Genomic DNA, 26,956 nt, shown 5'->3' with positions numbered 1-26,956 from the left:
ACCGGTTTCTGGCATTCAAGCTGTCTTCAGCCCGGCTTGCTTGAATCCAGTAGCAAAGTGAGCAAGGGACTCACGTCTGAGCATACCCTGCCACACTTATGGCGGCCAAAAGCGGTACAAAAGGGAGTGGTGATGGATGGAGCATCTGAATCAATCAAACACTCACACCCAGTCAAAAGATCTGGGTTTAATCCATCACCATTCTTTAGCCCACTCTGCCACCCCAGTTCAGACATGGCTCTATGCAAATCAGTCTGACCCTGTGCCTCATGGGAACAGTCCAGCCCGAACTGCCAAGCCATGCCTTCCCTGGACCGGAAACAAGTTTCCGAGGACCGGTTTCTGGCATTCCAGCTGTCTTCAGCCCGGCTTGCTTGAATCCAGTGGCAAAGTGAGCAAGGGACTCACGTCTGAGCATACCCTGCCACACTTATGGCGGCCAAAAGCGGTACAAAAGAGGGTGGTGATGGACGGAGCATCTGAATCAATCAAACACTCACACCCAGTCAAAAGATCTGGGTTTAATCCATCACCGTTCTTTAGCCCACTCTGCCACCCCAGTTCAGACATGGCTCTATGCAAATCAGTCTGACCCTGTGCCTCATGGGAACAGTCCAGCCCGAACTGCCAAGCCATGCCTTCCCTGGACCGGAAACAAGTTTCCGAGGACCGGTTTCTGGCATTCCAGCCATCTTCAGCCCGGCTTGCTTGAATCCAGTGGCAAAGTGAGCAAGGGACTCACGTCTGAGCATACCCTGCCACACTTATGGTGGCCAAAAGCGGTACAAAAGGGGGTGGTGATGGACGGAGCATCTGAATCAATCAAACACTCAAACCCAGTCAAATGATCTGGGTTTAATCCATCACCGTTCTTTAGCCCACTCTGCCACCCCAGTTCAGACATGGCTCTATGCAAATCTGTCTCCGTCCATCACCACCCCCTATTGTACCATATATTAGCAAGGCACCCAAGATCCACTTCATCTATCTGAGAGTAAAAAAAAAACCTGGGCCTATTACTCTATTTGAAGCAGCTAAGGAAGTCTGTGTTAATTACCTAAATTCTGAGGAAAAGAGAAAAACAATACAGACATACTCCAAATCCTTACATTGGTGTATTCCTATATTACTAATCTGAAGACTCTCAAGAAAAAGGGAAATGTTCTACACTTTTACTCATAGACTTTACGTTACTTGTACAGGACTGCAGACACTAAATTATTATTTTTAATAAAAGCAACTACATTGTACGCTTAGGACCATGCTCCCATGTTATTGGAGCAGCAGGAAAATCCAAAACTGCTAATTTAACAGGGATTCTTATTACATAAAGAACTCAAAACTTCAACATAGTGGGTACATTTTCTCCAGCAGAACATGTTGTGACAAACAAAGTCGTATAAAACAATATTTTTTTCCCAAAATGTTTGCTAAGGATCACATGGGCATCTTTCCTGCATTCTACTTTACACAATGCAAACTATGCAACATCAGCTCTAATAAGGACTGTCAGCTCATTTACACAGACTAGCTAATAAAAACTAGCAATGCCCTTGAAAAACTATGTAGTATGAGAATAACAGAAACAATAATGGTGTTATCACCTGATAATTTTAGAACAAAAACTACCCACATCTAGTTCCCCTTAAAGGTCAAATAAGGGAACAGCAATCTAGACTACTCATCCTTTCATAATTTCATCAAACAGGATGGGCAGTAACATAGCATATATATTTTATTCATTTTATTAATGCTAATAATGTTTAAAACAGTATTACTGAATAGCCAATTAAATGTCTCATGGCTATTTCATAGACAGCTTAGACAGGCTCAAAAGAAGTTTGAGAAAAAGAGAGAGAAAACATACATTTGCCCACCCTTAATTTGTAGAGGAGCTGGCCTCCTTGCCCCATTTTGACAGTAGGAAACCCTGAAACAGGTTTCACTTCTGTCAACACTATCAACCCCTATTTGTAGCAACTGGGCATAAACAAACTCGGAGGAGGTAAAGAGCACATTGAGCTACCTAAAAACATGAACAACCAACCACCAATCCCTTTAGCAAGTATACTAGTGATAACACGGGGGCACATGAATTCAAAATAAATCCCATTAGCATTAGTGCTGTATACATGGCAGAGCTATCTGTTAATCAGAGTTCACATATACCATTATATTGCCTTTTGTTCATCTGAGTGCATAAGAACTTGCTTTTGCCAAACAAAAAGTAAGCAAAACTTCTCTTCCTCTCACTGCGCTGTCACCTCGTCTTTCAAAAAGTTTCAGAGATCAAAATGTAAAAGGCAAACCTTAATCTGAGCCCCGCTAAGCTTCTAAATGTAGAACTCGACCTTTAACCCTTTACCAGCTGTCCAATTTTTGTGCAAGGGTTTCCATGCGGGTCTCCCAATTCAAAGTGACCATGGAGACTGATAGCTGAAGAGCAGACTCATTCCATTCCTGTTTGGCAGTAATTTAGAGGTAAGGGAAGAACTTCTGCTGGTTTTTATATTTATTTTCAACTAGCAGCCTGACCCGACGTTGTCCTGGTATGAATTGCTGCCGGCCAGTAGTATATTGTTTTGTAGGATTTCGTTTTGATAGCATTTCTTATCTGTGACAGGCCTGTGAAATGCTCCGGTTCACAGTGCACTGCTGATGCACTCAAAAGTGCACGTTAAGTAGTGTGTGAACTCGAGTTTCCCTACTTTATTTTTCCTTGCAATATTAAATAGCGCGAACTCAACAAGATGGCATGAGCACAATTTACATTACAGAAGAACACATTCATTTGTGGTAGGCACGGGGAGACAAAGCGATTTGCCTGGAATCACGGGATGTTAAGATGATGCCGAGATTCGAACGTAGCTCCCCAGCTCTAAAGTTCGCAATTCTAGAACTTGTGGCGGGAGGTGTGTCTAAAAGTGTATGTCGGTGCTGGCCATCAATGAGAGAGACCTGTGCATTTTTCAAATTGGTGGTGAAAAAATATGAGTATGTTGCTGGAGATGTGGGCCGCCGTGCCACCAATGTACTTACCGGGGGAGGGTAAACGCCCATTATTCCGCAACTTTCTTTCCGCATACCATCACTCCGCATACTTTCATTACGAAAGTACCATGACTCCGCAATGCCATTATAACGCATGGCATTACATTTTATATGCTTTTACGATGCATACATTTACAACGAAATTCGTTGTAAATGCATGAATGGTAAAAGCATGTTTTTTATGTTTGGATAAGGTAAGTATGGATATAGGGGTATATGTTTTGGGGTACTGAGGTATATGTTTTGGGGTGTTTGGGTATTTTAAGGGTTCAGATATAGTTTTGGGTTATGGGGTACAGGGGTAGTTTTAGGGTTTAGGGATAGGTATGGGTTTTGGGGTACAGGGGTATTTTTAGGGTTCAGGGCTAGGTTTGGGTTTTGGGGTATAGGGGTACTTTTAGGGTTATGGGGTAGATTTGGGTTTTGGGGTGAAGGGGTATTTTTAGGGTTCAGGGCTAGGTTTGGGTTTTGGGGTACAGGGGTATTTTAGGGTTCAGGGGTAGGTTTGGGTTTTGGGGTACAGGGTTATTTTTATGGTTCAGGGCTAGGTTTGGGTTTTGGGATACATGGGTATTTTCAGGGTTCAGGGGTAGGTTTGGGTTTTGGGTACAGGGGTATTTTAAGGGTTTAGGGCTAGGTTTGGGTTTTGGGGTACAGGGGTATTTTAGGGTTCAGGGGTAGGTTTGGGTTTTGGGGTACAGGGGTATTTTTAGGGTTCAAGGCTAGGTTTGGGTTTTGGGGAACATGGGTATTTTTAGGGTTCAGGGGTAGGTTTGGGTTTTGAGGTACAGGGGTATTTATAGGGTTCAGGGCTAGGTTTTTTTTTTGGGGTACAGGGGTATTTTTAGGATTTATGGATAGGTTTGGGTTTTGGGGTACAGGGTATATTTATAGGGTTAAGATGGGTTAGTGTTTAAGGGTTTTTGGGTAAGGGTGGGTTATGATTATGGGGTGCAGGGGTATTTAAAGGGAGCAGGGTGGACACCCGGAGCTGGAATGTACAGAACCTGGGAAGAAAAAACAATGAAATATTGGGCACACCGCTCACTTTTTTTCCCCGTAATCCCGCACCCTACACAGGCCCACGCCCCCAGCACACGCCCACAGCACACGATATGAGACATGGCATGAAGGGCGGAACATACCACACGCCCCCAGCGTCTGTCACACCCCCAGCACACGCCCACAGCACAACGCAGACACGCCCACAAGGGACTACTTTGCTGGCACGGTTCTTTTACCTTTTAAATGTATATGGTGGGCGTCTGCATAGCCTATGTCCTTCTGCTGCAACTGCCCTTTCCAACGCTGTATTGGATGTTGTGATTGGTGCTGTGGTTCCTGAGATTACCCGCCTCAAAGGTTTGGGCTCTCTCTTTATTATATTAGTATAGATTGTGAGCAGTGTGCCGTATACTTTTCTAGCAGTATAGAGGTCAGCTATTTGTGTTATACTTAAATGTGTGCATTTAGTGAAGCCTAAGAGCAGTTTGAAAGCTGCTCTGAGGATCAGCATTGCTTTTAAACAGTGAATTTTGCCCAATTTCGACTTTGATGTTCGGGGCACTTAAAAATGAATATTCCTACAATGTTTTTGCATAATCGGAATCCCCAGAGTGTTCTCTAGATAGCCCAGGAATGGGAAATCAGAAATATATACAGTATACCCTTATAATGAGTTGTGTACGCATGGGTAAAGTGACATTTTACAAGTAAGTTTCCTCCTATTGCGGTACAGCACTGCCTAAATTCAATGTTGATGCTAGGAATTCACAGTATGATGATTAAGCTTCATAAATATTTAAAAAACGAATGTAAAGCACATATTTTTAATAATATATACTTTTTTTATATATAATCAATTTGTTTTATAAGAACTCCAACCCTTTCCATATATGAAAAAGCAAGCTTCCTTCCTTTTTGTCTTCAACATGTATTCATTTATAACCCTAAGCACAGAAGCCTAACTTGAAACATGAAAAATCTGCGCCACTCTTTAAAGGACAGTTATTATTTAACATCAAAACCACGGATGTGCTTATGTAAAAGGCATTAAGAAAGGAAATCCCTACTTTCAATTTTTCCCTGTTATCCAAAATAATGAAACTGATTTTTTTGTTACTTTTAAAAAGCATGCAAGCCTCTACACCAGGTTGACACTGACTTAAAATCCTAGTTGACTCAGAATTCCTTTCTCTCTATGGCCTGCAGTCAAATACAGTCATGTGCTATTTATGCAGCTGTTGTTTGACCAACAGGCGTCGAATTCTCATGCCTTTCTTAGAAGAGCAAAATCTTTTTCTGTAGTTGCAATGCCCTGACAAAAATGTAATCTCCATTGGTTGTGTCAGACAGCTGCTTCTCAGTGAGACAGTTAAAACACAGCTATTGGAAGGTTCTTTTTCTCTGGTGCTGAAAGTAAGCACGTCACAGTCTATTTAAAAACTGAGACATTTCAATAAATCAAATCTATCGTTCTATAATGTGTGTTTAGTTCAGCAAAAACCAAATTCACTCAGATGTTGTGAATGCCTGTTAATATCTAATACAATGTATCTAAGGAAAATGCCGTAACATTTTGTATGTTACTCATAATTATTACAAAGTACACAATTTCGTTTTTGAGGCCTATTTTATTTCTATTGAATGTGAATTCTAATTGTATGTTTAGCATTGTGTCAATTTGCATACATGTATAGTGTCTCACTCTGTCAATTTATTAGTAACATGCAGCTATTTAGCATATGTTATATAATTCATTTCTGGATTTTTATTTGATATTATTTAAATGACATTTTGCATAACAGAATGACAACCAAAAAAACACATTGAGCTCATTCCTGACATTTACAGAAGGGGATCATATACTCAGAACACACAATACAGCGCGCTTAAGGCTAGCCATTCTGTCACAAAAAGCGCAATCGTTATTTACTCACACAAGTACCACCGGTGTCAAACCACAAACCACAAAGACAGTTAAACAAACATTTAACCCACAAATCAACACTTAGGACAGAAACAAAAGACAGCCCACAGACTGTACTTTAACCAAACCATTTGTAAATACTAGTTGTAAGTCATATTCACAAGAAGATCTTCTCAATATTAGCCCAAAAGACTGCACTTAAAAAGCCCAAAAACTGTTCCATTTTGAAGAAGCCAAAACACACCAAATTCACTAGATTTGGCTGGCAGAACACCAAAACTCGCTCTGCATATCACCACTTATAAAAGTGCACAGAATAGGATCCTTTTTATATACATATTTTAATTCCATGGGGTACGTAGTCACCAAGGAAAAAATATGTTTTTCATACCTAAACCTATTTAGGTATCCCCTCTAGGGGAGCCGGCTAATTCTGTTCACATCCCATTATGGACCCTCCAAAAAGCAACACATTCTTCGATGTGCGCTTGAAACAGGCATGCCAAAAATATTGCAGCATATGCAATATTATACACAAAGTAGCACTTAAATTACAGTTTGCTGTTCAAATTTTATAAAAAGTAGAGAAAAGTCTCCTCATTACCTACCTACACAAATTGCAATTCATATATTTCCATATGCCATAATCTTGGGCCTAAACCAAAACAAATCACATGTCGACCACCTTTCCAAAGAACAAATCTCATAAATCTCCAAAGCACAAATCTCCAAAGCACAAATCTCCAACCTCTCACTGCCAAGTTCTGAATGACCGAACAGTCGTTTTTAGAATACTCACGCCAAAAAGGTCCTCAGTCAGGAACGGTAAACATTTGGAGGATCAAATCAGGAAGACCAGAAATATACTGGGCTGCAGAGACAGAGAATCTCAGTGCACAGGGTACCTCCTTAGTAGAGTCCTGTCCTGTCATCCTCAGTAGATTCCTGTCTCCTGTCAAGACCACTTCCTTGGATAGCCGCTTCTCTGATGAGATCCACATTGAGCGCCATTTGAAGAAAATAGAAACCTTCTCAGGGGTCTCACTGATACACCTGGTCCTTTTAAACGAACAACGAATAGATTGGCACAGAAGCTGTAATATAAAAGACATATTTATTGACCTCAGATGAGGGAGACTACGTCACACAGTACCCTCAGGAAACTGTAGGAGGTATTTTAAGGAGTACAGAAAACAGAGGCCTTATATATACATATGTTTACATAGTCAGCATAAAACCAAGGGGAGGTCCTGGCACATGTAAGCATGCAAAATGACTAATATGGGCATACAAGATTTGCTTGCTCAACAAAGTGGGAGGAGAGATTTTTCTCCTTACATCAGCAAGAATAGCCTCACAGTTATAACATAAGAGCAGGTGCATTCTACTAGCTAGGCCTCTCTGAGCATGTGCTAGGCTCTGGAAGAGGGAGAAAGCACATGGCGAGCTCATGGCTAACTAAAAGGGTTGCCAAGTACAAAATGGCTTTCAGCTTATGCTAACAGATCCCTGCAATCTTTAACAACACATCTACATACAACACCCAAAATACATTAGGTTATCACACGTAAGTCCAGGACTGGAATCAGTGTTTGTAATGACCTGGAAGGGGGGTCGGGGGGGTGAATCTACATGAACTGGCATGAAGTGAAACATCTTATGAAGCTCAGCTCCGAGCATGGGTCGCCATTGAATGTATCACGCTATGAGCAATTCTGTTGCTTCAACATATGTTTCATGTAATGTTGATATATAATTGCCAATGTACCTGATTTTGAAAAGACAGCCCCTGACCATGTTTTCCCCTGTTTTTTGTAAAATATAATGTATTCACTCAAAATAAAAGGTCAGCTCTGCAGTCTTCTCCACTGGACATTGGTACTGAGTCGATCAGTATGAATCTTGATGAACTTTCATGGGTGAAACGCTAAGCAGTAATAGTGGGAATCTGCCCTTATCTGTGAAACATGTGAAAAAGATGGAGCGGGCGCCTGGGCAGCTTCTTCCCTCATTTATTTAGGTCATGCCCTTATGCAAAATCGATACAAATCTCTGTTAACACAAAATAACATGCCTGCCCCTGTAACTGTTTCAGGAGCGGCTCCTCCATGTGGGTGGAGGAGCATCGCCCCACTGCTTTCTCGCAGTGGGAGAAGCAGAAACATAAAATGTTATTTTAAATACCACTGTGAGGAAGCAGAAGGGTATGCCTGGTTGGGAGCGGACGGCTGGGCGGTTCTGCAGGAGTCCTGGGGAGGAGTGGCTTGCCCACTCTGAGTGCGCTGATAGTTTGGTCGGCACCAGGGACGTCCAAACCAGTCACACGCACTCAGCATTTTCTCTATGTAGGCTGCATGCAGCCTACATAGGGAAAATGGCCTCCCCATAGATGCCTGTGGGGTCCGCGTCCTAGCCAATCACAACGCTGCCATTGCAGTGTTGTGATTGGCTTTGGGGAGGTAAGGGAGGCTGCCTGCTTCTGCTTCCTGTGAGCAGAGAGAGGAGATGCGACGTGGGACCTGAGGCGAAGGCAAATTGAAATGCTTTTTTAAAAATTCAATTACACCCCCGCGCACGACCCCCTCCCGGCGCGACCCCCTCCCCGCACAACTCCCCCTAAAAACCCACCCGCAAGTCATGCCGGCCACGACTGGGCCTTAGGACGTAGAACAGATTAGAAACATTATTTCCAGTGGCAGATTTTACCTTCCTAACTGCTCTTTCGACCTTGTAATACCAGAGAATTTACAATTGTTTTGGCATCAGACGCCATGTTATTTTTTAATCTATCGTGTTCGTCCAGCAGGTGCATTACCCCACTGAGCTACTGTACGATTTATGATCCTATTCTGCGTGTCTCTGTAAAACGATGAGGTCATACCTCACAGTGAAATTACCGACATCGGGTTCAGAATTTCCTGGTGCCATATGACTGCATCATTGTGAGTTCTGCAGGTCCGAATAAATAAAAAACTAATACTGCCTATTTCAGTTTCAAACACTGAATTGTGTGATTTTTTCCTTGCTCGGATTCAACTAGGGAAAATATACATTTGCACACTCGGTGTAATCCCCAAATTTCTGATTGTGAATTTGTGCCTAAATCTGGATTACCTTGACACTCAGAATAAGGGTCTAAGAGGTAGTTCCAGTGTCTTAAATTGTGTGTTAAAATGGCCTGTGCCCTTTTTTTCTTAAGCAGGGTGTGAGCAATACTTAATTTAGGGTATGTGTTATAGTTCCTTGAGATAATTATAATTGGTGAATTTCAGTGGGTATTTTCTTTTAGAACAGCATTTTTACCTGGCATTTTCACCTAACTATAACGTCCCTTTAACTTTTATCAGTGATTTTCTAAGGTTTTTTTTTAAAAATGTAAAGTAAGATATAATTACAATTCCTAACTATTACGTCACTTTAACATTTTATTATTTGCAGTGAATTTCAAGAGTTTTTTTAACAAAAAGTAATAGTTTATTACCATACATAAAGCCTTTGACCACTTGTGGTGTGATGTTGGCCGCAGGGCCTGTCTGCAGCCCTGCAGAAAGGTAACCCCTTGCAACGCATGGCCTTGCACCTGTGTGCAGCGTGGATTTCACCACAAGGGCCCCTGCACCCGTGGTTGCCCAAACCCTTTTGCCAGGGGATGGGTCCTTCTGGGACCCCACCACCAGGCCTAGAGGGTTAGCGTATCCTTACCCTGCTGACTATTTATTTTTTGTGTTTTTTTAGGAGTCTGGACTGAGTCTTGAGTCCTAAAATGGCTGCTACCATGGTTAATGTGGTTTCACCCAATCAGATCTCAGTAGGGGATCTGTCAGCTCTGAGGATCCCCCGTTGCGTGAAATATATTATATACATTAATTGCTCAAACTACCAAACGAATTTAGATCAACTCACAAAAAGCACTGTTTCTAGACCAAGATCGAGTTTTCTGTCAAATTTGGTGTAAGACTGTTCAGCTGTTAGGGCTGTAGCTGTACCCAAAGTTCCAATGGGGAAACAAGGTTTGGGAAACTCCTGTTTCTTGGCCCCCCTTGATGGATCACCCTGAAATGTTCCATGCATGCTTGTGTTCCTTATGCAATAGCTCAGCCTTGTAGAATGAGACAACTTTGGCAGTTTCACAAACCAGGCACAGAATATTTCAGTTGGTAAAGTGAATGATTTTGGAGCCATTTCAAATATAACATCGTCGGCACTAAAGATCACTAACAGATTTGTCTCTTTCAGATTCTCTTTTTTTTTGCACATATTCGAGAGGGTTTGATATTTATATATGAAAATGTTTTTCACATTAAGCGCTGGTGATAGGAAGTGCCTCGCTGTGTTTAGCCTATGTGTTCAAGACTGAGGAATGGGATGATTGTTTTACAAGAGAGAAACAGAAGGAAGAAAACTCTTTTTCCAGCCTCAGTGACCCTTACCGTCTCCTCTAAAGTGCAATCAATAAATTTTCTGAATATATCAAATAATCCTGGGTGGTGAACTCTGTTCCGCTCGCGGAGTTTGCAGAGTTTCCCGCACTCCGCGTTACACGGAGATCGCGGAGTTCTGAAAAACTCTGCTTCGCACAGCGTAGCAGAGTTTTTTCCTCACTCGCGTTCGTCAACGTTAAGTTAACGAGTGAGGAAAATCCACCTCCAGGCCACATTTTACCTCATCGCGATCGCTAACATCAAGTTGGCGAGCGCGAACGTGGAAAATAAACCTCCCGGCCAGATTTCTCAAAACGGGGAGGTCAGGTTTTTCATTGCAAGTGGGCGCGTATGCTCGCGACCGCTCACGTTGAGAAACTTCCTGTTCGCTTTGAGAAAGCTGCCGCCCGAGTAAAAATCTACTCGAGCGGCAGAAAAGGTAAGCTTGCTCTGTGCATGGTGCTGTTCACAACAATTGCACTGTGTGGACAAACATCCGGCACTGTGCAATCACCGCGAACAGCATTTTTCTACCGTACTCCGCTGCTTGCGGAGCTCCGTGTTGTGCGGTGGAGTTTTTTTTGCACTTCACATACTGCAACTCCGCGAACTCCGCCCAGGGTTAATATCAAATTGGTTAGGTTTTTTTTGTGACAGGGTTCACTAATACTCCCATATGCAAGGCATAGTAACAAAGAATGGCTTACTTGGACCAGCCACTGCTGGATGCTGGGTTTGGGTCATTTGCACATGTTGGTGGAGGGCTCATAGTACAAAGCTAAATCTAATGGAGATACCATGGTTCTCCCAGCCTGTCTTTCAGATAGACCACACCATTCTTCCCCATTTAAAACTATACAAACATTCAACTAGCTGCTCCCCTGGCTGTCTCCTAGCTGTAGGATGTGTAAATTTTTGTGTGAACTGTGCAATCATTAAAGGACCATTCCCTTCCATGCCACATGTAGCCATATATTTGACACTCCATCTCCCATACTAACTGGGTTTGCACTTTTAGTGCTAAAGTAGCATTTGCATTTTTCACAACCCAGATCTTTATATTTAGTGCACTGATGTCTGGGTGCAGCTCTGAAGATTGTTCCAGAAGCATTGAACCCAGGGCTCGAGTTGGGGTACCACGCGGGAGGACGGCGTCCCCCCACTTATTTTACCGGGGGGGACACCGTCCTCACTGCCAAACAGCTGGACTTCTCTCTTTGGCCTCTCTGGGACGAGATCGAGCCCTGCATGTGTAAGAAAATCCCCACTGACGCATGACGTGCAAGTTTAAAGCCAGCCCGTCTGACACTTCCAGAGCTGGCTTCTAAGATGCAATCGCATCTAAGGCGAGAGTGAGGAGAGGCAATGATGATCCCGATGGTGCAAGCACCTTTTGTGACGTCACTTCCGGTGACAGCATCCTCCCTACTCCCCCCCACCACTTCTTTTTTTAGCACTTGTGCCCTGGGTAGACTGCTTACTGCGAAATGTGGGACTATGCAGCTTAGAATTGGGGACCGGCTGCTTCGAATGTGTGATTGTGCAAAACAAAACGTGAAACTGGGCAGCACAGGATGTGACCACAGCGTTGACCCTTGCAGAATGTAAACCCAGTGCAGAGATTGTGGCTTCCTGGAAGTGGATGAAGACTTGCACAGCAAAGACCTTCGGACTGGGCTGCATAGAATGTGGGGCCCACACTCCCAAGTACTGCGGAGTGTGCAGCAACGTATGTGGTCCTGGAAAGGACCGGGTGTGTGAAGTGTTACTCAACTGCAGAACGAACACCCAGTGCAGGATCCATTGATTTTATAGAACTACAGCTTCATTTATCATTTTATGCCGACGGTATCATTGTAAAATCTCATGAAAATATCATCTTACATCACGGAGCTGTTTTATGTCTGGTGACATTAACACACACAACTATGTATATATTTTGCGGAATTATTTGAAGTAGACTGTAGTAACCCTTGTCTGTAGGGCCAACAAAGCACCGCAGTTAGGTTGGTTTATGATGCAATCGCATCTAAGTGGAGAGTGAGGGGAGGCAATGATCCAGATGGTGCAATCACCTTTCGTGACGTCACTTCCTGGCGTCCCCTCACTTCTTTTTTTAGGACTTGTGCCCTGATTGCACCCATGTTGGAGTCTCAGGCCATATCATGAGGTCCATTCTGTCTGAGGTACAGAAGTAGAGGAAGGAGTTACAGGAGGTGGATTGGAGCCTGGGCAGTGAGGACTGGGCATGGATGTAGTCAGGACTTTAGGGCCCGGACCCCCCAGCATGCTCCACGCCCGCCCACAACCCACCCATTAATAAAGCTTGAGATAAGGTGGGTGTAAAAAAGGCCATATTTAATATCCACACACATAAACATGACATTGCATAGTTATATCAAACGTTTATCAAAAACATATAATCAACATAAATCCTTAAATGCAAATTAGCATAAATCATATTCAACTTCAGAATATCATTCTCATCTCTTCTTTCCCCCAGCACCAAGGGGCCCTCTGGCTCGCATCTCCCCAGGTAGCGATGCCCACGCGAGGTGCAACCCACCTGCGCCACAGAGTGATGGGCCCCAGCCCTCGAGACCTTGTCCGCCATTTCCAGGGCCCCACCTCTCGTCCACCAGGCTGCCCAGGATCCCAGGAGGCTCGTACCTGTTGCCCTAGCCTCCCCAACTGGTGGTCTCCATCCCCCTGTGGAGAGCTTACCCTCTCTCCCCTCAGTGCTGGCCTAAGGGAGTGCTCAAAGGTGGACTCCCGTCTATGCCTTCCATCTAGATCAGTGTTCCAATGTCTCTTTTCCGCCACAAGGGTGACTAGGGGCCATAGGTCCGTCGCCCTTCCCCCCTTCCAACAGGTGTAGAACAAAGGACCAAATCCCATTGATCCAGGCATCCGTGCCAATGTCAGACAAGTGCACTCCATCCTGGTGAAACATCGCAGCTCCAGAAATCATCTTGTGAGGTAAGTGCAGCAAGCGGCCCTTCACTGAGCACAACTTTGCCAACTCACCATTCAGACGTCTCACCGATACGTTCAAAACCCTAGCCCTGATGCCATTGCCCCAACATTTCCGTGGAATCATGCAAGACCACGCAATCCTGGCCTGAGGAAAGGTGTGCCCTAGCCAAGAAAATTCAGTGAGGAGTGCTTCCTTGACCGCCAAGCGTCCCCGGTCTACCATGTCGTTGCCGCCCAGATGGATGATGATCAGGTCCGGGGACTTCTGTCCCTCGCGTTCTTTAATCTCCTCCACGAGCCGCCGCAAATGCCGGATGCGCATTCCTCCCACACCGGGCCACAAAAATTCTGCCCTTTCAAACTCGGTGGTTTCCACACTCGCCGCCGTTGCAAACGCTCTGCTGCCCTCCGCACGAACTAGTGACCCAACACCCACACCACCATTCTTGGCATACTAATAATCAGAGAGGAAATAGAAAAGTTAAGCAAAATCATGGCAAGAACATTTTTTCGAAGCAACTCAGGACGTATATAACGTCTAAAACAATCGGATGACCAGCGACCAACCTTTTTGACTGCAGTAGATGACAACCCCGCCCCCGCCGCTAAAGTGGCCGCCCCTATCCTAAAGGAATGGGAAGAGTAGCCCGCGCCCCCCGACCCTAGGTCTACCAGGGCTCTCTACAACACCGCTTTAAACTGGTACTGGGACACGCAATCGCCACCCTCATGGATGAACAGGGCCTGCCTCCCCCCTCTAGGGCGGATGACTAAGTACTCCTGCATACAGGCGACCGGGCAAACCGGCGCCCCAGGTGCAGGGCACAGCTGGATCACAGCCCCTTTGCCTGACTGGTCAGTCTTAGATTTCGTAAGACTCACCACCAGTCCCCCATGCTCCATCCTAGTGTCTTTAAACTGAATCCCCCCCCCTGATCACTGCGAGAGGACCCCATAATTTCGCCAAGGCAGAATGCCCCGTAAAATGCCAAGGAGAACACTGCTGCAAACAACTTGCCCTCAAATGCCGAGGTGCAAAGCCTTGGTAAGGCCTCCAAGATGTCCCTCAATGCCCTAACATCCAAGGGGCGTCTGCAATCCCGCCTCGGGCCCTCCAACCTAGCCCATCCTGACAAGGCTTTCTTGACCACAAATGAAGCCCCAGGGTCATGAGAACCTGCTAATCTAGCAAAGAAACCCACCGCTGAAACATGAGCCCTAGCATAAGAGAGAGACCTGCCCTGATCCCTGATCCTTTGAAGGAAGCAATACATTGCTTGATCTGAGAACCAACTGGTGATGCCCGCTTCTTGAACCACTGTCCTGTAAGTCAAAAAACCCCGCTGATAACCCGCCCGAGTGCGGTCACTCAATGAGGCACCTACCAGCCCCGCTAGAGCGGGGCTCCAATCCTCCACAGTGATGGTGGAAACCCTGTCATCTCGTCCTCCGCCTCCGGGTGGTACCTCCGGAACTCCTGCAACTTGGAACGAGACAAAGCATCAGCGGCATGATTGTCAATGCCAGGAATGTGTGCAGCCCTGAACAGTAAATTCAACCTCAAACATTCCAACACCAGGTGCTTCAGTAGTCTCATCACATGCCTACACGTAGCCCCCTGCCTGTTGATGGCCTTGACCACGGCCATGTTGTCTGACCAAAAGATCACAGATCTATTCCTGAAGCGCTCAGCCCAGATGGTCACTGCTACCAGGATCGGAAACAATTCTAGGAATGCAATGTTCTTAGTCAAACCCCTCTCATGCCAATCCATCGGCCACTCCGCCCCACACCACTGAGGACCCAGGACTGCCCCAAAACCAATGCTACCAGCTGCATCTGTGAACAACCCCAGCTCAGTGCCAGACACCGTCGATGCCGGCCAAACAATAGAGCCGTTGAAGTTTGCCAAAAAATCTCGCCACACCTTTAAGTCATTCCTCACCTCAGCCTGGAGGCGCACCCTGTGATGCTTCTGGGATAGGCCGACCATAGCTCTGGCTATAGACCTTGAGAAAGGGCGCCCCATTGGGATGATCTTGAGGGCGAAATTCAGCTGACCCACTAAAACCTGCAACTGGTGTAAAGTCACTTTCTTGGTGGCCAAAGCTGCCTCAATGGCTTGGGAAAAAGCCAGGACCTTGTCTGGGGGCAACCTGCACTCACCTGCCACTGTGTCAATCTCTATCCCTAGGAAGGACATACAAGTCGCCAGGCCCACAGTCTTACCTGGGGCCAGGGGAATCTTAAACTCCTGAAACATGGACACCAGCTGCTCTAAAGCCTGCGCACATGCTGCCGAAGCGGCTGGCCCCATCACCATAAAGTCGTCCAAGTAATGCACTACATCTCTGTAACCTGTCCGGTGGGAGAACAGCCATTGGAGCATTGAGCTGAATGTTTCAAAATATCTGCATGACACAGCACACCCCATAGGCATACACCGGTCATAATAAAACTGGTGATTCAACTGGAAGCCCAACAGGTGGTAATCATCCGGGTGTACAGGCAGAAGGCGAAAGGCTGATTCTATGTCTGTCTTGGCCATGATGGCCCCCGGGCCCAAGTCCCTCAACCTCTTCAGGGCAGCATCAAACGAGGAATAAGTTACTGAACAAAGAGTAGGGTCAATAGCATCATTAAGACCCTCTAAGCGCTGACAAGTTGTGGATCATCCTAAATTGGCCCGGCTCCTTCTTGGGCACCACCCCCAGAGGGGAACACACATAGCCAGGAAGGGGGGGAATCTGAAAAGGGCCTGCCACCCGCCCCAGCCCTAGCTCCTTGTCCACCTTCTGCTGCACTACCGCAGGCTGCGCCCGTGCGGAGAGTAAATTATTGCAATATTCTACAGGAGGAACATCCTGAGCTGGAATGCGAAACCCTTCAGAAAAACCCAAATACAATAATTCGGCGGCTGACCAGTCAGGATACTGATTCAGCCAATAAATCAGTTTCCCTATGTCCACGGGAGTAGGCAACCTAAGGCTGGGGAGACTTAATCTCCTTGCCTCCTCCCCCTCTTTCCTTGGATTTCTTAATACATTTGAACTCGGGATGAGAAGGGTGTCCGCAGAAGGAGCACGCATGTTTGAACTTACACTTATCTGTGGGCCAGGTACACATCTTTTTGTTAAAGGCCCAGCATGTCCCCCTCTTCTCCCCCTGCCCTCCTTGAGAAGTCCGAAAGGGCTGCCTATTAGATTGGAACCCCCCCGACTTGCCATTTGCGCTCTCCAGCCAAACATTCACTTCCACCTGGTCCCATCCCATGTCAGGGTCCTGCACCTTTTCCCATCTAAAATCTCTATCATAGTCCAACCAAGCAGAACCCCCATGTGTAGTGTGCACCTTCAAAATCTTATGCATATAGTACACCAAGGACGCTGCTAGCTCCGGTTTCTTTTCAATAATCACCGTCATGAACACCTGAAAACCAAAGAGCCAGTTTGTGATGGACTCTTCCACTCTCGGTCTCCTATCCCTAGAAGAGCTATCCTTCCCATCCCTATCCTTGTACTCCACTTCCCATCTTTTGGGACGAATAAGAGAAAACATATCAACATATCAACATATTCCCCCTTCCAAATCTTCTCTTTCACCGCAAGTGACACATGCGTTGCCAAGCGGCCAGGTTTAGACAGTACATAACCCTGCCCTCCCTTGGTCTTAGCCCCTCCTGTCGGCTCACCGCCCCTGCCCTCAGGCTTACCTCCTGAAGACGCGGGTTCAATCGGCACTGTAGGGGTCAGTTGCTGTGCCGCTGGTACATTGGAGCCCTGCGCCTTAACCAGGATGGCCAACTGCATCCTAATCTCGCTAAGGGTGGCGTCCTCTGCGGTGCTTGGAGCCCACGGCGCGACGGCCGGTGTCGCGGTCGCCGCTACTGGAATAGGGGTGGGAGCTATCGCAACCGGCGCCACTCCAGCCCCCCCTACCTCCTGTATCTTGGGACCAGGCGTAAATGCCTTCAGAGCGCTCAAAATCTCTGCCAGCGGGCCTGTGGCTGCACCCCCCGGTAGAGGGGTAGCTGGTGCTGCTGCACTACGAGGGCTAGCCCCTCCTTCTGTGGCCGGTACCGGTGCAAGGGCAGCCAATGCCCCCCGGATTTCCGCTAAAATCGCCCCTGTCCATCCTAAGGTGGAGGTACAGGGGGTGTACTAGGGGGGTTGCTAGGCGGCACTACTGGCACCAGCTCCGGCTGTCTAGGGGGGGGGGGCGATCAGGACCTCAGGCTCCAGAGGGACAACATTAGGACGACCCTTATTATGCCCTTCCTTGCTTTCCACCTTTTTATTCTTGCTTCGCCCGCCCTGCTTGTGGACCCTGGGCTTTTTTACCAATGGGGGAAATGCTGCCCTGGGGGGAACACCCGGTCTGCGGGGGTGCTCTACCACTGCTTCTGGCTCCGGTTCGAGTTCTAGGGGCTGCCCCTCCCCTTCCTCCTCGCTGCTGTCCTCGCCGCAATCTAGCTTCGATAAAATGACCTTCAGGAGCTGCGCGATCTCGGGATCTTTCCCCTTGCGCTTCTGCCTAATGCTCTTGGGCGGCATGCTGACTCCTTTTAAGAGTACCGGTCCTTGCAGACGCGCTCACCACGAGCCCCTCCCGCCCAAACGAACACCGCACCAAGCGCCGCGGCTGAAAACCCCCTCCCGCCTACGCAGATCACACCAGGCGGCAGGTCAGGGATGCCGGGGCTCGCACACAGCTATACGTAGACGCTGTAATCCTGTGCGGGCCCCAGAGACGCCTGCGATGTTAAATCTACCCAAACGGGGGGGAGGCGATCTCTGAAACCCGCCCGCGTCTACCGCCTCCGGAGCCCCGACTCCTTACCTGCCGGGCTGGTCGCTGCCAATGCCCGCCGCTCCGTCCAACAGCTCCGCTCCGCACTGCTCGCACTCCTGAGGAACCGCTGCCCACACGACCTTCCGGCACGCCATGGATGGGGAGATCAAGGCTATGGGGCTGGGGAAGCTACAAGAGGGGGCCGTAAATAACGTTCAAAGTTAAAAAGATAAAGTTAAAAAGATTAGGCTAAAAGAGCCCGGGGATGAGGTCCAGCAGGTGCGAGCAGGTCCGAACGCAGGCGAGGAAAGAGGCCGAGCACGGTGAACTGGTGACCTAAATAGGCCACGGCCTCTGACCCCGCCTACGCCGGAAGTGCGTCATCACCTGACCCGGAAGAACTCAATCCGGCCGGCCTCCCATAGGGCTGCTGGCCGGCTACTCTCCACTAATGGCGTGCGTGGGCCGGGAGGCCGGGCCCTAAAGGCGGGCTCGTCTAGCCCCGCCCTTGGTAAAGTACCTGCATGCTTTCCTCTGGGCTGAGGTAGTGTGTCTTCCGCCACTGATGGATTCCATGCCTAATATTGTTCTATTGATGCCTGCCCCATGGCTGGGCACAACAGTTTGCCAGAGAAGGTGTAGGTGAGGTGTAAGCTGATCTGGGCAGGGAGGGGCTGGTGTGACAGGGGCAGAGGGTAGTCAGGGCACAGTCTTATGTTTGCCACTGGGCAAGGGGAGGGCTGTTCTGGCCCTGGTAGGTGGGTCCCATGAATCCAGTTCCCTGGCCTGGCTGCAGGGCCGAAGGCATAAAAAGACTCGAAGGACGAGGGAAGCCTGGAGAAAGTCCTCCAGCTGGATAAGGGCAGACGAGGAGCAGGGCAGAAGGAAGAGGCTGCCTGTCTGACTCAGGGCTAGGAGAGATGCTGTCTGCCAGATTGGGCATCACAGTCTCTGCCCAGTGCTAAACTTGAGCCAGTGGTTTCCAAGGCTCAGCACCGGCAATTAATTGTCAACATCAGGGCTTATAACAGTCTGCCACATGGTGGCACTGTCTGTCTATTTTAAAGATGAGCACAACAACGGTTATTTAATAATTCAATATACATTAAACATGACTATTGGTTCAAGCTGCATTGGCCTCCTGATGAGGGCCCTGACACTTCTTTTTTTTTTTACAAATTAAGCCCTGTTAACTCTGCCTCGTGTTCACTTGAAGCCTGTAGCTTCTTTAGCTTGACTTGCAGGAGGGGCTGAGGCCTGAGCAAGAGAACAGGAGACAGAGTTTGCCCAGGGCAGGTGGACAGACACCCTGCCTTATGTAGTCTAACAGCAGCAGGGTGGATCAAGTCCAGGACAATTATTACACACCTGTGCTATATAAAATGTCCTTTTGGTGTGGAAGTCTCTGGATTAAGACACAAATAAACTAACAAGCTGCACTCAGGAGAACCAGTCTGACACTACCAAATGTATAACTTTCTGTGGAGTCGGCGAGTGTGTAGCCAGAGGTGACCTTTGTTCTAGGGGTGGCATAACTCACGTAATTGCACGTAGCATAAACACAAAATTACCTAAGAATTCCGTGAGGATATGCTTGAATTACGCAAGATAAGTTATTCTGCGTTTAGAACTATTTCTTAGTGCAAAAATGCCACTTCGCAATCAAAATGGACACGAGGATGCATTTTCCTCTAAGAAATAACATTAAATGCAACAGAACACGAATAGTGAGTGCAAGCGGCTGCTCGCGCTCGCTAAATGTGATCTTTGGGTAGGATTTTCCCCAACTTCTTCCCATCATTTAGCACTATTTTCTTAGTGCAATATGCACCATTATGTCCAAAATGGAGGCAAGGATTTATTTTGCGCTAAGAAACAGCGCTAAAACCAGCAGAGGACGAAGAGGGAGCGTGAGCAGCCGCTTGCTAAATGCACTCTCGCAATATGATTTTTTCCCTCCAAATTACTCTCAATTATGCAAGAGGGAGTAATTGCGTAATTAACTGTAGTTCCACATCAAAGACTAAAGTGGAATTACCAAAATGACACCGATTACTGCAGCGTAATGAAACTTCCACCCAGGCTTACTTTGTACCACCCTCCACAGCTTCCGCTGGAGCCATCCTGGCCGTTTCCTGCCATCAACCACAGCTAATGCCTGTACTTCTGGGCTGCAGCTCTGCTGCTCGTGCATCAGCCCTGCTCTTCGCGCCCCAGCCCTGCTCCTCGTGCACCATCCCCGCTCCTCGCGCCCCAATCCCCGCTCCTCGCGCCCCAGCCCTGCTCCTCGCGCATCAGCCCTGCTCCTTGCGCACCCGTCCTGTTGGGAGGGAGAGAGGGAGGCAAGCACTACCGACTACCATTTTGTGTGTGTAAAAGGCTGCTTTATTGAAACAGGTGCACATCACATTATTACCGAACTGGCAAACCGCCTTACAAAACTAAAACCTCTCTAAACATCGAGTTACCTGACCCCCTTTTTGTTTTTCTCCCTCCACCCCTACGATCCCACATGATAATATCCCTCCACCCCGCAACATAACAATATATAACAGCATTATATCCTATGAATATCCAAATTTCTCCCCTACCTCTTAAATCCAAAACCTCACAATACCTACATTCCTATATGTCCTATTGCAACTGTAACCAAACTACCGTCTAATGTAACCCCCAAACTGTTTACCCTTTCCCCGCTCCCGTTCCCCAAGTCCCCAAACTTAACGCCAAAATACCGAACTCCAGCCAAACTTGGCCAACATCCCAAACAAACTCCGCCTGCACCTGATTCCAGCGACAACATACAGTATATCCCCACCCTGTGCACCTGTCCCAATTCCGCACCCTTCATAAAAAAAAAATTCTCCCAGGGGAAAACCCCCCCCTTAAAACATGACAACCCCCATGGAGCGTGGGTGGGGCCAAAGAACCTACACACTGCTCCCAGACACCAGGTTTCAATACCTAAAATGGTGGTTGGGGAACGCGGGAAGCCCCTTTTATAATTGGGCTACAAAACATGGAATTGGGCTGCTTTTGGGCTATACCCATGCAGCCCAAAACGGCAAAATGGCCGCGCCCATGTCTCACTCCCTCCCCCTCCCAAAACTGCCCGGGGGGCAGACCTCGTGGCTCGGCTGCCCCCCAAACTCCCCTTGGGAGGGAGAGAGGGAGGCAAGCACTACCGACTACCATTTTGTGCGTGTAAAAGGCCACTTTATTGAAACAGGTGCACATCACATTATTACCAAATGGCAAACCGCCTTATAAAACTAAAACCTCTCTAAACTTTGAGTTACCTGGCCCCCTTTTTGTTTTTCTCCCTCCACCCCTACGATCCCACATGATAATATCCCTCCATCCCGCAACATAACAATATATAACAGCATTATATCCTATGAATATCCAAATTTCTCCCCTACCTCTTAAATCCAAAACCTCACAATACCTACATTCCTATCTGTCCTATTGCAACTGTAACCAAACTACCCTCTAATGTAACCCCCAACCTGTTTACCCTTTCCCCGCTCCCGTTCCCCAAGCCCCCAAACTTAACGCCAAAATCCCGAACTCCAGACAAACTTGGCCAACATCCCAAACAAACTCCGCCTGCACCTGATTCCAGCGACAACATACAGTATATCCCCACCCTGTGCACCTGTCCCAATTCCGCACCCTTCATAAAAAAAAAATTCTCCCAAGGGAAAAAACCCCCCTTAAAAACATGACAACCCCCATGGAGCGTGGGTGGGGCCAAAGAACCTACACACCGCTCCCAGCCACCAGGTTTCAATACCTAAAATGGTGGTTGGGGAACGCGGGAAGCCCCTTTTATAATTGGGCTACAAAACATGGAATTGGGCTGCTTTTGGGCTATACCCATGCAGCCCAAAACGGCAAAATGGCCGCGCCCATGTCTCACTCCCTCCCCCTCCCAAAACTGCCTCCCCCCCACTCCGTTCTGCGCAGCGAAACAGATCCTACACTGAAAACCAGGGTCCTACTCACGGCGCACGCCTAACAAACGGGCCAACACCTCCCGAAGCTCCAACAGGTACAAATGTTGGAGGGGATGATTTACTAGGGGCAGGAGGGGCCAGGGGGACTCAGCGCACAGCTTTCAGAAGCCGTGCTGGCGAGACCGTGAGTGAGAACTAAGGGGAATAGGGCGGCTTAAATTGCACCGGGGCAGTCCTGGACCTCTTGCTCTAAAACAGGAAAAAAACATACATATGAGCTTTTGGAGACTGAAGCTTGGAGTTGTACAATTCATTTGAAGACACAGCTTCTAGAAATAATCAGGGATAGCATAAAAATCATATAGTACTTGGTCCTGTACCCAGCATTCTCTTGAAAGTCACATGGACCAGATTAAGTTTACAAAGTACAGTTTAACATTTGCTAAGAGAGAGAGATTTTGCTTTAAGTACACCTATGAGCACTGAGGCAGATTAAAAACGGTTGTGCTTGTTCACATGGATGAATACTCACATTTGCTTATAAGTGTAATCCTGCAAGATAGATTTAGAATGCAGAGTACATGTTATCATCATTAGGTACACTCAAAATGCTATATCAGTGGGATGTCCTAAGACCACAGTATAAATGCTTAAATGTAGAGAACAAGTTAAAAAGTACATATGCAGATATAAAATGACTTATCTAAATAGCAGTTAAAACATAACACAAGTAAAATATTTACATGCACAAAAGTATGAACATTTGATCAAGGGCCCTTGGAGACAACTCTCGGTCTGAATACCTACAACCAGACGAGGAGTTGCCCGCTGATGTTCTTGCGGGGCTCCTTCTTATACTGTCTAAAACACATGAGACGATAATTACGTCATCCCACGCCACCACGTATCACATACCCGTCCATTGTCATTTACTGGCCGGCTCTCTACCTTTCTCACCCATAGGGTTAGGTATGGCCTTTTTCCTGTAATTGTGGTACATACTTCAGTCTAGACTGAGACCTGCCACTTGACTGGAAGTTTAAGAATAAACTATCAATGGACGACAGAAATGTGTTAGTATTGCTTCGAGGGGTTCTATTCATGTGTCAATCAGGCAATCTGCGATACTATTTCGCCACACTTAGCCTCAGTTTATCGGATATCTGGCTTGACGTAGCTGTGGTGGGAACTTCCCTTATTCTATTCATGGCTTAGGTGGGGGACGTGGGGTATGTTGCAAGATTTATAGAGGAACTTGACTTCTGCTGTTTGTGAGAAATATACAATGAGGTGGGGCCTGGTAGGGGTGCGGGTCCTTGCAGGCAAGAGCAGCTGGGTGAATCTTGGGTCAGACTTGCTTTCTGCTTCTGTTTAAGCTAAGAGAAAATGGCAGTGCTCAGGGCAATGTAACTGAGGCCTGCAACCTCTAAACAGCAGGGCCTTCACAGGGGTTATGTTGTGCAGGTGACAGGTGTGTCCTTGGATAGCTGTGCAGGTAAAAATTCTTACTCCAACATTCCCCCCTCAAGTTCGAAATTCGAACTAATCAAACATCTTTAAACACCATTCTAACTGCATACTTAGCTGGAGATGGGGGAAGTGGCCAAGGTGAGTCACAAAGAGGCTGTTCCTCTGAATCTTTGTCCTGCACTTTTCCTGAATCTGCATCTGTCTTCCCTAAGTTATCACACATTGTCTCATAGGGACGCATCAAGTCCCCCTGTGGTGAACGTGGTGGGACTCTATGCACCTGGGCCTGATATTGACTAATTACAGGAATGTCTGGCAATGGGCGGGAGTCAGGAATGGTCATCTCCACTATGCTCATCATTGTCGTCTCTCCATCATCTCCCTTAGCCCTACGAATTCCAGTATATGAACCTGAGCCTGCATAATTCATCCCTATCATTTTAGAACTAAATTTCTTTACACAGTATATCAGTATCTGTGATCCAAAACACAACAATAACAGTACACAGAAAATTGGCATTAAAAATTTAAGCACTGCAGACAGCCATGAAGGCATCCAGTTCAAATTGAACCAGCCATTTAAGAGATCTGCTTCAGCACCTCCTTCCTCATGCATCTCTTTCCCCAAGTTGTCCAAATCCTCGATGGCCTTCGTGAGTGTTCCGTTGTCAGCGTCGTTCGCTAAAATGAACGTGCAGCAGGATTTTCCCACCTTGGCGCACACACCACCATTCATTGCTGTTAGCTGGTCTAGAACATATCTGTGCTCTAGAACCATAAGTCGTAGAGGTCGAAGTTCTTCTTTCACGGCGTTGAACCCATCCCGGGTGTTGTTGATAAGCTGCATTAGTTCATATCTGGTCACTTGCAGCCAGCGAGCATTGGCTTTAGTCTGGAACATGGGGATAACTCCCCCAAAGAAAAGTTCGGCATCATTGAAGAGTCTGTAATCCTGAGGTATTTTATGAAAAGGGCCATCTGAGAAGTATTTCATTATTTCTCTCTTCCCATGATGAAGCAGGGTAACGTCATCTGCCATTGGGTGTGTGTGGATGTGGGAAATGTTCGCTGCAGGGACAACAAGATGTAGTTCATGCATTGTCACAATGGAACATAGTCCTTGCCAGTGGGGGGGCAGCTGCAGGTAGATGTGCTCGCCGCATGCCCAGTAGATGTCCATGAGACTAGAGGTACCGTGCTGGAGGTCAAAATTAAACACTGTGTGACTGCAGTTTGTGTTTCGGCCCACAGGCACTGTTCCGGTACCTAGGAAGCAAAGGAGAGGAGACTTAAGTTTGTATGCTCTTTTAGGTTTGTACTTTGTACCCTCATTGAGGGCATATCTTCTAGTTTCCTGTGCCCATATCTCAGCACATTCCCTCCCAATAGTCTCATTTGTATAATGCTTATGCTCCTGACCTTCAACCGGGCTACCTAAGGATGCTGCCTTGCATATTAAATCATGTGGCCCATTCCATCTGTTATTAAAATATATATTGGCCCTCAGGCGCAGAATGGGTCTCCACTGACAAGGGCATGCGTTATGGGTATGGTTAGTCTGTTGGGATTCGGGTGAGTGGCATTTTGATGGGGGTGTTGGGAAGGTGAAGTATCCTAATTTTCTAAACTGATATTCCCAGACCTGTATCATATTGGCAGGTACTCCCATTTCATGGTAAACTTCCATTCTTCTCTCAAATTCTACTGGGTCAGAAACAACAGTGAACGTAACATACTTGTTGTCCCAGTCTGAGACGTTTACAAATGCTGTATTAATTTTTGCTGACTGGAGCTGTATCTGACCATGTATGCGGCAAAGGAACAGGTGTAGGAGACATTTGGCAGTGGCCGGTGGAATCTCTTTGGGAATGAGCAATTTGTCTGCACCTACAGCATGTGGAATGTATGAGCACACAAAGCAGGAATCATTCGTGGCTTTCCTTCCCACCTCCCTCAGGTCTCTGTACCACATATTATCTAACAATGCATTATGGGTACCATCATTCTGTACTGACATACCAGGGCGCTGGGAGAAAAAATCAGGCATAGAGTGTTGTTCGAATGTGTACACAACTGTGTCCTGGAGATCACTAACCCAGTTTGATATTTGTTCTGTGTCTTTCTCCTTACGTTGTGTGCGAGGGGTATATCTCCTTGGTGTTTTATTGCGACCCATTTTATACCTGACACTCCTTTTATGCTGACGGAAACGTCTAGGGACACCTTTCCCAGGGGCATTCACAGTGATATCAAGTACCCTGTCCCACTCGGTGTGGTCTACAGACGGTGTGGAAGGTGTCGTGGGTACAGGGGTGGTGCAGCCATTGCTGGTGTATTCTTCATCTAGTATGTTACCAGGACTCGTTTTAGGCATGTGATATCCTACTGAGATGGTAGGCTTAACTTGACTTGATATAGCCTTCTCTCTCTCTGCTTGTAATGCAAGCCAATGGAATATAGCCATTGAAGCAACGAACATAACAAAGAATAACAATGATAATATACATATCTTTTTAATAGAGATCCTGGAGGGAGACGTTGGCCTGTTGCTGTTTCTTATCCCGTAGACTCTCATATGTTCTCCATAGTCTTTATCCTGGATCGTCAAGGGAAATAGAACGCCCTCCTTCCGATAAATGTTCAAGTCTCTGTTGGTGCCGGGTGGATCCTCACATGGTTCAAATGAACCCATGCTTTGCGTTCGGCAATTCGGACCGCAGTGGGTGAAGAGTCAATGACCAGGTATGGTCCCTCGTACTTAGGGTCTCTCCACTTCCGTACTTGCTTCTTTATGAAGATCTGTGTTCCAGGGCGGATAGGCAAAAGTTCATCGGAAATTGTGCCGTCCTTTTTCTTTGTCTTGGATGTCTGAATGGAAAGAAACCTAGCAGCACGGGTTAGGGCACACAAATAATCAAATAATTCAGCTTTCACAATCTCAGAAGACGTTTCATTGTCTACTTTAGGTCTGGTGGAAGGAACAACCATATTCATTGATCTGCCAGTGACAAGCTGGTGAGGTGTGAGGTGATGATCAGAGCTAGGGCTGTTCCTGAGTGCAAACAAAGCAATTGGGAGGCAATAGAGCCATTTCTTTCCAATAGTGGCACTTATTTTGCTGATCTTGGCTTTGAGCAATCCGTTGAGGCGCTCACAAATACCATTGCTCTGTGGGTGATAGGCTGAAGTAAGTTTATGTTTTAGTCCTAACATGGTGGCTATCGTCTCAAAGATGGAGTTTGAAAAATGGCCGCCATTGTCACTGCGGATAGATTCTGGTAATCTCCAGCGACATATGACCTCACGAAGTAGGAAGGTAGCTGCGGCCTTTGCGTCACAATGGACACAAGGTCCAGCCT

The 26,956-nt window shown here is 46.9% G+C and overlaps 1 protein-coding gene across 1 annotated transcript; it reads right to left on the bottom strand.

Annotated features, from left to right (window-relative positions):
* Positions 1–23,673: 23,673 nt before the first annotated feature.
* Positions 23,674–26,289, bottom strand: LOC147689334 (uncharacterized). Its single transcript, XM_086940071.1, has one exon. The coding sequence runs from the start codon at positions 26,287–26,289 to the stop codon at positions 23,674–23,676; it is 2,616 nt and encodes an 871-aa protein (XP_086796197.1).
* Between the last annotated feature and the right edge of the window lie 667 nt (positions 26,290–26,956).

Source organism: Lissotriton vulgaris, chromosome 10, assembly GCF_964263255.1.
Source record: "Lissotriton vulgaris chromosome 10, aLisVul1.2, whole genome shotgun sequence".
Lineage (NCBI taxonomy): Eukaryota > Metazoa > Chordata > Amphibia > Caudata > Salamandridae > Lissotriton > Lissotriton vulgaris.
This window is presented reverse-complemented; position numbering and strand designations above follow the sequence as displayed.

What these genes read in the sequence shown, in the direction of transcription:
- LOC147689334 (XM_086940071.1), bottom strand. Translation starts at nt 26,289, where the DNA reads ATGGGTTCATTTGAACCATGTGAGGATCCACCCGGCACCAACAGAGAC.